This window comes from Halichondria panicea, chromosome 15 (assembly GCF_963675165.1).
Source record: "Halichondria panicea chromosome 15, odHalPani1.1, whole genome shotgun sequence".
Classification (NCBI taxonomy): Eukaryota; Metazoa; Porifera; class Demospongiae; order Suberitida; family Halichondriidae; genus Halichondria; species Halichondria panicea.
Genome location: NC_087391.1, coordinates 2,804,388 through 2,815,651, shown reverse-complemented (window position 1 = coordinate 2,815,651; position 11,264 = coordinate 2,804,388). Strand labels below are relative to the sequence as shown.

The following is an 11,264-nucleotide window of genomic DNA, read 5'->3' as shown; positions in this document are numbered from 1 at the left end:
AATAAAACCATAGATTGAAGAGTTAACTCTTCAGTCTATGATAAAACGTAAGGGGAGAAAACAAGAATCTATATAGTGATGAGGTTGCTCTCTCTTATACGGTTGCTCCATTTTTCTATCCCTACTTTATTTTCGTAAGGCGTATCTTTCGTATTGAAGAGCATAATAATAATTATTATCATACGAAAATAAAATTATTCTACCGCAATGAAATCAACGTCACTATCCTGAGCTGTACAAAAATTATAATAATATGAAATTTATTTTTTATTTTTTTATTTTTTTATTTTTTCGTTGGTGCGAACCTGCTATACGGTACGTACTGCTGATACTGCAAGAATGAGTTCATTCTCACAGGATATGACATATCAAAATAATGGTATACATGTACCGAGAGTATTAATGAACGCCTCCTCCCTTATTACAGTATACATGTAGCTAGTATTCTCGTCTGAAACAAGTTTGCAACTAAAGTACTGCTGCTAATTAATGCTGTATGTGAGCTTAATTGTCAGGTCTTCCCACTCACTTCTTCTCGTATAGTTCTGCTTTTAGCCTCGATCTTCACACATGCATAATTTTTAAACATGCATGCCTTGCAAAAAGGTATTTTGTGGTCCATCTTGCTGCAGCTGTTCTCTTTTGTTATCTAAGTTTTACGGAGCAATAATTATGTGATATACCTATTGCCTTTTGCAGCTGACTTGGATGTTTGGGGCAAATATATAGTAAATTGCAAAAAACCACTTGAAATAAGTGTGACAGTTTACGTAAGTAAACCACAATACTATAGAGCAAGGAAATGTTTAAATTTTGGAACAGAAGATTCTATAGACCAGATTTTGTTGTTGCAGTTTTTCACGCTATTTGGTGTAGCTTACGTGAGGTTTTGGCAAATAGTATTACTGTAAAATGCAAAAAAAAAACCACTTAAAACCACTTATCTAACAGTTTACAGCTAAACCAACAACTTGGTAAGATCTCCATCTATAGGCACAAAAGTTCAAATTTTGAAGCCCCAATATTCAGTCCATTCAAGCTGTCTTGATCATACAGAGTATAGCTTTAATCTATATTCTGTAGTAATTACCCCAGTGAGCTTCGATCTTTCTGATTTCACTGAGGTACATAGAGTCTACCGGGATTTTCTGCAAGTAATCGCATGGACCAGTAGATATTCGTCATGTTTGTGGAAAGTATGGGCTCTAGCTATAGGGGTAGCTTGATTACGACATACACTGCCTGTTCGTTTAAAACAATCTTAAAATTGTTGACTGAGAAACAGCCTGCGCCTGATGCTGAACCAGTCTCCAATTCTCTGCCATGTACATATAATACGCCACTTGATAAGGATTAGCCTGGTTACCCAACTAGCTATAGTACTTCATGCTGAATATTGTAGGTATAGCTAGATCTATATATCCACATATACATAAAGATAAGTTTATAGAATCTTCAGAATTTAAACTTTGTTCCTTGTTTTGTGGTATTGTGGTTTACTTTACACGTATGTATGCCTATAATTGGGGCGGGATTTGACAAAATTGCAAAATCAGCAGCTAGCTACAACTTAACATATAATTTAATCTGCTGCGCTGTCTGTTGATCCAGCTAGTGATATAGTTCTACTATACTAACTATAAGCCAACTCCATCATGCAGCGTATGAAAGATGTGTTGTCTCCCAGTCCCAGTTTGGCTATAGTCAAGTTCTGGCAGGGAATTGTGGAAATAGTGCTGAGATCTGTAACTATTGTGAGTTCCAGGTTTATAAGTAAATGATGATTATAAGTAAATGATGGTACGGTACGGTAAGGTTAAATGAGTAATACATCGATCTGTAAATTAGAGAGATGTATTACAGTACGTAGACTCGTTAATCTGGGACAGTGCAGCTTGTCTGGAATAGCGAGGTGGCTGTATTTCAGAAAAATAATAGCCGTGGCTAAAAAAACGACCTTACCTCGAATCTAATGCGGTTCTGTCTCGAGGATAATGAAGGATAATGAATCATTCTGCTCTTATTAACAATTTTATCTGCCAAACCACACCCAAACATCGTATTCGGCCGTAATAAACATACATTGAAAACCTAGCAGCCAGTACTGGCCAGTATATGGAATAGCGAGTGGCCACATTTCAGGGTGAGTTTTGTGCAGTACACATCTAGCTAGCAATCCGTGCCAAACCAAAATAATGGCCGGTATATCGAGGTGGTCGTATATATTTCAGAGAGCCAGAATAGCGAGAGTCTACTGTACATAATTAGAATGATGATGTAACTTCTTTTAAGTTTATGATGCCCAACTATGAATTATTGAAGAGGGCGGGGGTTAGAAATCTGCATAGATAACCACGCCTTGATACACCCACTTAATTGATAAACAGCAGTGCCACATGGTTGTCTGCACGCATGCGCAGAAGATAAGCAGGCCTGTTTCCATAGTAACAGCTGCACTGCACATGCGCATTTAAGGGATACGTTCATTTTCTGAATTTTCGAGGTTCTATTGTACCGTACTTATTCGATACAGCCATAGGTCGTTAAATTATGATGGTTTCCTGTTGTCGCTTCTAATTGGAGGTAGGTCGAGGTTACTCTATTATCCTCGATTATAGGCCGCTTAAATTACATTGTTTCTAGCAGCCTAGAATCGAAACAATGATTTGACATCCATTTAGGATGTGACATAAATGAAAAAATTAATGTCAACGCAGCAGTCACTACTTTTAAAGTTCAGAAAATTGCCTAAGATCGAGGGTGTCACATAATTTGAGGATCGCCTTAAATCGAATAAGTACAGTAGACTATAGAATGTACTTCTTGCAGGCATATAGTCCTGCAAGGATTGCCACTGTAGTACTTCATATATGAACATCGTCAGATATCTCTATGTATGTAGATATCTCTATATATCGTATATCGGGTATATTTTGATGATATAAACTTTCACGGAATGACCGTTAGAAAGGTTGCTGCCCTTGGGCAGCATGCATGCATGTGATATTAAATTCGTGGGTATGTTTACAGTACATGCTTAATCAGCGAAAACCGCAAACATTTATACCCTTGGCCTAACCCTAACCCAATATACCCGCTATACAGTATGTACCTTGCACAATAAGGTATTTGGTACAAAATAATTGCTGATTTGTATACAGGTGTGTAATTAACCAGGGAAGGGAGAATATCCCCCTCTGACCCTAATTTCTCCCCTAAAATTTGCATTCAGGTACTAGTTGTATAACTGAGTGTCCATAGCCGGCAATGTTACATACTAGCATGAAAGCTTCAAAAGCATGTTGTATTATACACAATAATTATCGTTTCGGCTTGATATAGTTCCACAATTCTCTATCATGATTGTGACTCTTGAATATTCAACTGTATATACGGAACTGCTCTCAAGAATTTGCCGTCCAAGCTGCTTTTTTGCAGGGCTCACTATGGCCTATTGCTACTGTCTTGCTGCGGCTGTTCTACTGGCATGTAAATGTAGCTCCGTAGCTAGTTTAAAACCTAGGCCCGTACCCAGAGGAGGTTCAATGGAACCCTTGGCAACAGGATTTTGAAGTAGAGGAGGGAAATAAGGCACGCTTTTCAGAAATGTTTACTACAAAAAAGGTCAACTGTTATTTCAATACCCTGTTACTGGTGACATAGACTGCGCTTGATGCACATGCAGTCCTAAAGAATCACATGGTGAATTGGGGAGATATGAATGATATTAGTAACATTTTTCTCGGAGGTTCTGGAAGTGAAACACAGATCAACTGACATGCATAACACAGAAGTGAATGTGTGCATGTGCTTCATTTCTAATCCCCCTCCCTCTTATATCTATGGGCAAACTACTTCTTGTGTATAATGGCATGACCATCGGAGTATTATTGCGTGTCTCCCTCATACATACACACAGGTGCTTTGCTTTGTAGTGTTTATCTGTGCAGCTGTTACATCCACACACACTTCCTTTGACAAAGTCTCGACGGATCCCAGTAATGCAACAGTACTTGACCTTCTATCTCTTAGAGACAGCACCCATGGCCTAGCTGGCTGGGTAATATTTGGTTGTTTTGTAGGCATGATATATGAGGGTATTATACTTGCACTACGGTTCTTGAACTTGGAGGTGCTGGATCAATACATCGGTATCTTTCTTATCACTGTGAGTGTTTCGACAATACACATGTATATCCAATGAATTTATTGGCATGAAGACTCCCAAAATTGTTGAGGTCTGTGCTAGGAAATAGGCCCAATTTTGATTTCATGTCCACCTTAATTTAATGATTTTTGCTAATGCAACCTTTGGTGTTTGAACACAAAACATTAGCATGAGACCAACTGTTTTAAGGCACGAGGGCGATCAAGTTGCCTGTATATTAATTGCATAAAACAAGAGGATTTTCATACTATAATTATGTGTTTTATAATTATCATGACGACCCCTTACCAATTATGCTCGAGGTTCTATATATGACCGACTGTATGTCTTCTTTTACGCTCTTGTTTTTTTAACAACGTGATATAAAAAATGTAGTAGCTAGTAGATAAATAGGTACATGATATGATCACTCATCAGTCTCATTACATGTACTATACATGCGTTCCAGATACTTTGGTTTTGTTCACTATTTTTACACCATAACTTTCCCATAACTTTCCCAGGACATTGTGATCCATGTAATGTTCGCACTCTCTGTGTTTATTGAGGGTATCATCTTTGCTGTGTTCGGGGGAACGACTTGGCCAGTGCTACAAGTCGAATTGCCTTTGCCTGCGGTGGACTACTCTGGCATTGAGTCATCCTGCCAGGCTACTGGGGTAAATAATATTGTATACCTTATGAATCTTCTTTTAGCTATGTAGCCCCTGTGTCACATTAAATATGCGTCTGCATGATAATTTATTAGCAGAATAACACCATTGCAAATACCTTCCTTCAAGGCATAAACACACACACACACCAGGCCTTTCTACTTCTCTCACTGCCATTGTATATGACTCTGATAGTTTGGGTAGGAGTGTGGCTGTTTGCGAAATGGCAGCAGCTGGTGACACGAATATTGCGTCAACAAGCAGGGCCCACTCTTGAAGATACAGAAGATTTAGATCCCAGTCAGGAAGATTATTAACAGATCCCTTGTACAGATGACTCTACATGTATTATAATTACATGTAGTATATGACTGTGTGTTCCTTTTCCCCTTTTTATTTACGGATCCATGAGGAGTTCCAGCTATAGACTCTACTCACTCACAGATCAGTAACGAACTGTGTCAAAACCTATGTTACTACACTGGTTACATAATTATTATAGCCTGTACTGTACGTCAAACACAAAGCCCATTAGGCATTTTTAATTAGTGTTGTCGTTTTGGAGAAAGCTGCATTATTGCATAGCCTTGAGGTTGTAATGGAAGGTGCCACTATAATTTTACGTAGACACTTGTTGTGACCTAGCCTCGTTCCCAGGCCGATCCGTCTCCAATTGAACGCTTAATTATAAAACACCTGACTAACTGTGTCTGTTGTGTGGTTATATCCAGGATTAGGGTACAGCAATAGAGTACAGTGCCTGTAATCTAGAGAGTGGAATACCTGAGTAGTTGTACACACACAGCCTAATTCTCCCTAGTAACCAGTATGATACAGTAGCCTTGGAGATGGTACTGGATTGTCAGCATGCCGTCTCTGGGAGGGATCTCACAAACTTAATAGTATCTTAGGGTGGGAACATTTCTAAGAAATGGTGCTGATACCATGCATTGTGTAGGTGAATGAAGAAGCTACAAACACATCAAAAACATTATTTCCAAATAATTGTTAAGTGGGAAATCATTTAGGTGAAAACGGGGGTGATAAAAAAATTAATGTATAATTTATAAAATTTAATAATAATTATTATCTCTGGAAGTAAAGTGTTTCCGAACGATAGACAATTTAATTGACAACAATTTAATAGCTGACAAATTTGCCGAGTTCCAAATTAGGTACCTAAAATAGAGATAATTGAATGAAACAGCGTGAATGAGTACTTACGTAAACTATTTTAAACCATGAACTATCGATCCACTGATGTTGTGCCAAAGCCTCGCCGACAATGGTTGGTGTTTTCCATATCACGGCTAAGCAATTCCCACTATAACAATTTGTTGCTGAACATTAGCAACCACATATCCGCCTCCTTCACTGGCCTCCCCTTTTCAAGAAAGTGCAGCCTGGGATCGAGGAAACATTTTTGGAGCTCAATCAGTCACCTACATGCACAATCATTATTTTTTAGAAACCAGTTGTTATGATGACGTCTTTAAATTAAGCCCATCGTAATAAAAAGGAGCCATCAGTGTCAAAAAACAAAGCGGGTGGGCCTAAGAACCAAGTACCATATGGCAGGTAATTTTCAGAGGGGGGGGGGGGCAAAGGTTTCGAGTACTAATATTTAAGCGATCATTGACCACCTGGGTATTACCACTTTAATATAAAATCCGCACGCTCCCTAAACACAGTCAGCTTTACCGCGCCTCAGGGCATAATAGAAATGTGAAATGTTCACAATAATATCTCTTGTGGGTTTGTTAGCTTGTGGTGCTACACAACTTATTACATAGTTAAACAGTTAGTTGAGTAACTGTAAGAGTTAGATGCTCCTTCTCTTTATGTGCTCCTGTTGTCAACAAGCAGTGCACGTGCTCGTGTCCGATAGAGCGTCTTACTACGCAGATTCTGTATCGTAAATCGTGCCATAATTATACCGTATATAGTGGGTATATTTCGAGGGTATAAATTTTCGCGGAATGACCGTTAGAAAGGTTTCCGCAGATTTAATATTTACGCGCAATAGCAGCCCATTCTGCAGCATGCATGCATGCCGATATTAAATTCGGGGTATAAATGTTCACGGTAGATGCTTGATCAGGGAAAACCACAAACATTTATACCCTCGAAATATACCCGCTATCAGGAGTACATCAAGAGGACTGGAGTATCCAACTCCCATCACATTCCATTCTAAATCTAAGACTGAATCCGTCACTAACACTTGTATATAGTTGTGTAAACTGTTAGCCATGAATGTGGGCTGGAACCTAGCTCACCTGGAGGTACAGTACTTTTCGAATCATTCAAAGTTGAATGTTGAAGTGCATGAGTACTCACACCACTAAACCACAAAACAAAGCTGATCATGATTATGATCTACCCACAAGCTTCATAATTATGTACAAATGTATGTGTATCTTTGCTTGAACTTCTCCTAAGTAAGTGCCTAGATTTTCAAAGAGTATCTGTAGCACTGTTACGGATTTAACATAGGATGAGGACCATGCATGCCTTTGCTACTCTGGCTCGACATCTCCACTTCTCCCGAACAAATGCTCTATTCTTTTACAGTACTTTTGCTGATGTACATTAATTCTCTTACTTAATTGGTTTACTTAAGTAGTGTAGCAACACTCTGCACCTCAAGTCATTTGAATATGCATCTAGATGAACACCCACACATGTAGTCAGTGCTGTGTATTATCATCAAACCACAGTGTGTGTGCTGATATATCATTTTTAACTACAATTAACCACTACACCTAGGCACCCACTTAAGATGGGTCTGATAGTGACATGGTATGCATACTCCTCCATAACGTGGTCTACACTACAACTGCTAGTTTGGATACTCCTCTGCCGCTATACAGTATCAGTATATCAAACTGCTAATTAAGTGCTGCTAACATTATTCATTGTATTATTCACAGCATTATCAGCTACACATGTAGCAATTATGAAATGTGATTAAGACAATAGTGAATCTGCAACACTATGCATAATAAGACGCTCCATCCCCTCCTCTGCTCCTGCTTCGTACTAATACTGCTCTGTACTCTCTGCTATTCGATCAAGCACAAAGTACACCACTGGGGATAAGTGTGCGAACAAGTACAAAAAAAAACGTTTTGTGAAAACGTGAGGAAGGTATAATAATTATTGTAGGGTTGGCTTGATGCTAACAAGAATGATGGGTTGGTGGTTGGTTAATATGGTATGGGTTTGAGTGAGGTACAGCACTACTTCTCCTTTTTGGCTAACTAATAAAGCCTTCGGTTCTTTGATGGCATGTATTAGTTATTGCCCAGCCAGAGTGCAACATGCCATATATTGCACTGGATGACATAATGCCCTCGGGCATTATATTGCTCCAGTGCAATATATGGCATGTTGCACGAGGGTGCCTGCAATAACTAACTTGTTGCCCAATGACGTTAAACTCGTCTGACTGGTCATATAAATCGTAATAAAAGACATGTGTTTTGAAGGATTTAGTGTGTTCATTAGTTTTGCTGAATTCCATAGTAAATTTTTAGGTTTTCTTCCCACTAGTAGTTATAAAAGTAGTAGCCTATAAATGGAACCAAATGAGTTATTAGGTGGGATGGTGGGGCATAAGTCCCAAATGGATACTGCATTTACACACAGTGCAAGTGCATATAATCCAGTGCAATATATGGTAGCCATGGCAGTGATGCAACATGCCATATACTGAGCACTGGATTGACTTATCTTGTTTGCGTCATTTGTTGGTATTGGAGCCAACCCTACTGCACAATTATGCCTCATTTTAGTTGATAATTTGTAAAAAAAATAAAATTATGAATCTATGATCTAAGTCATAAAACAACAGTTCTGCATCCTAGGTTCAATACTATAAGTATATATATAGAGTTCAGTACACGCACAAAAAGTAAGGTTTGTCCCATGGATCAAAACCAACTATAGTATAATTATTATACTATATAACTACGAAACCTATTCATCTTCGAAACTGGCATCAGTGGCTCCTGGCACAGAATAATTGCTTCCGTTAACATTTGGCCACTTCAGTACTATCGAGAGTATCATGAACACACCTAGTCCAACAAAGCCAATCATCGCGAAGAAACCAAACGCCTGCAATAAACAATGTCGTGAAGTTTGAGCTAATAAATGACTTTTAGTTGAATCAGGAGTACATTGTACTCCTGGTTGAATCTTGTCAGTTAATCCCTTGATTTACTCTTGGACACTTTTCGCTAACAACAGGATATTCTCAACCCCCAAATAATTCACTGAGATCCAGATCGGCTTGAATTAAACCCCATCACTCATGCCACGTGGTTTGTTTTTTATACAATATTGAATACTTTCAATGTAAATATGTTTTCAAATTGTAAGCAGTGTAATTATTCTTAAGCACACACCGTATATTATATATTTTGAATGCGTAGTAATCATTTGCAAACAACACTGTACAAGCCCTGATGCGTTTAATTGCCTGCGAAGCATGCATTAATAATTTGCCTACCTTTTGTTTGAGATCCATGCGAAAACTTGCATTTCAATCGAAATACTGTACATTTTTGTAGACACCGGAAAATATGCCTTTCGTATTTAAGCTCCTAGCCAGAGCAGGAAATGTGGTATTTAAAGTATTAGCTCAATAATACGCCCCCCTGAGTCCCATAATTAATCAATGAAAGGACCGTAGGTGCTGATGCCTCGGTGGATGTGTCAAAGCTACATAATTAACATAAAGGTACTAGCTATTGTCGATACACCAGATTATCATGATGAACATTTTTGCATTAATTTTGTTGTGCAGGCTAATCTGTTAATCACAAGGAAACTCAAAGAATAGGTACCATGATTGATGCTAAAAAAGATGCCAATAGTTAATGAATGGCTGCTGCATTAGTAGAGCCCTGCAGGTCTCTTTTTCTCACTCTTGAGGCTACCAATAGCTAGCGTTCTAGTGCAGAGCTAACTACTAAGTAGAGTAGGAACACTCTATGGACAAGTTTTGATACGCACTCTTCTGAAAAGGCTGCAATGGCATTCCAAGTAACCAAAACTAAGCATAACTCGAGAATGAAGCATCATTTAGCTAGCTACAGATCGACGTTACAATGTTCAAGCTCTATGTTGCACAAAAGACTGCTCAGAAAAAAAGCTACAAAGCTTTCAAGCTTAATGTTCCAGCATGTTTCGGAACAGACTGATCAGCTTTATGCTTTGTCTCCCCTTTGAACATGTGTTTTGTAGTTCATTTTTGTATCATTTTACTTGCACTGGACCAGGATGTCTTGTGGTACTATTCATAACGTGTGTGAGCTGTATTTAAGCCCATGATTTTGATGCAAGAGTTCTACGCAAAATGGGAGGCGTATTTTCAGGTGAGTACCGTAAACGGTATGTAAAATAATTGACTTACAGCAACTCCACCCATTGCTCCACCAGCAGCAGCAGCACCAGGAACAGCAGCACCAATAGCATTAAGCCGTCCTGCATACACAGCACTTGGAATAGTGCCACAAAATATTGCCACCGCAGTGACAAAACATATAACAATGTCCTGTAGAAAAAAAAGTATTATAGTAAATTATAATGATAGTTTATTATGACCTAGGATCTCAGGCCACTCTACGCCACTTTAATTCAAACTTGACAATGATAATTACTTACCACAATATGGAAAATTGTATTAAACTTTGTGACAAATCCGAAGTTAAGGAATCGGCTAGCAAGAATCAGTCCCTCAACTGCCATGGTAACTATGACCACAAACAGGAGCCAACCTGGTGCAGCATGATAAGATGCAATCCCTGACGTACTCAAAGAGGTGCTATTCAGATTTCCCAACACCACACAACAGCAAATGAACAGGAGAAACAGCAGAACCTTAGAGAAAGAAACAAGCTATGGCCCACATCATCTATTAATCAAGGACTAGTAAGATTCATAAGTAAACCTCCGCACACTCCTACAAAAAGTATTATGATGTTTAGGCCTATAATATCTTTGTACTTACCAAACTGACAATTCTGAGAACAATCTCTACTATGCCCTGCCAGGATTTAAAAATTCCAGTACCAGGGTGGGGCTGAATGAGCGACTTTACAGCAGCACCAGCTACAGCACCAGAAACGTTATCCATTTTGTGGACAGTAAATCTTTATACACAAAATTAATGTCAATATGGCCAGATTTTCAATTCTCGGGGGCAAAATCAAGGCGCGATACCGTGTCTTGTACCCCCCTGAGAAATAGATCTGTGTGCCACGCCCATAAATGCAGCGGCTACAACTGTAGCCTAGATCCCAGCCCTTTCACTCAAATGAGAGCGACCTGGAATCGAGGCTACTACAACTGTAGTTGGGCGTGGCCCGACCGTCCCTTCCGTCAGCGACGGTTGAGCCACGCCCAACTATTACAACTGTAGGCTAGGCCTAGTT

General features: G+C 39.0%; 1 protein-coding gene across 1 annotated transcript; it reads right to left on the bottom strand.

Annotated features, from left to right (window-relative positions):
- Positions 1–8,622: 8,622 nt before the first annotated feature.
- LOC135349040 (uncharacterized) lies at positions 8,623–11,035 on the bottom strand. The gene is made up of 4 exons (XM_064547488.1): positions 10,841–11,035; positions 10,495–10,710; positions 10,244–10,384; positions 8,623–8,943 (listed from the first exon to the last, which is right to left on the bottom strand). Exons 1-4 carry the CDS (start codon positions 10,964–10,966, stop codon positions 8,803–8,805), a joined length of 624 nt encoding a protein of 207 aa, XP_064403558.1. The 5' UTR covers positions 10,967–11,035; the 3' UTR covers positions 8,623–8,802.
- Positions 11,036–11,264: the final 229 nt, after the last annotated feature.

Bases quoted from the DNA above. Each gene is read 5' to 3' on its own strand.
- LOC135349040 (XM_064547488.1), bottom strand. From the start codon at position 10,966: ATGGATAACGTTTCTGGTGCTGTAGCTGGTGCTGCTGTAAAGTCGCTC. The intron at 10,711-10,840 runs GTAAGTACAAAG...TCTTTCTCTAAG, and splicing joins TTCTCAGAATTGTCAGTTTG to GTTCTGCTGTTTCTCCTGTT. The intron at 8,944-10,243 runs GTAAGTCAATTA...TGTTTATTGCAG, and splicing joins GAGCAATGGGTGGAGTTGCT to GCGTTTGGTTTCTTCGCGAT.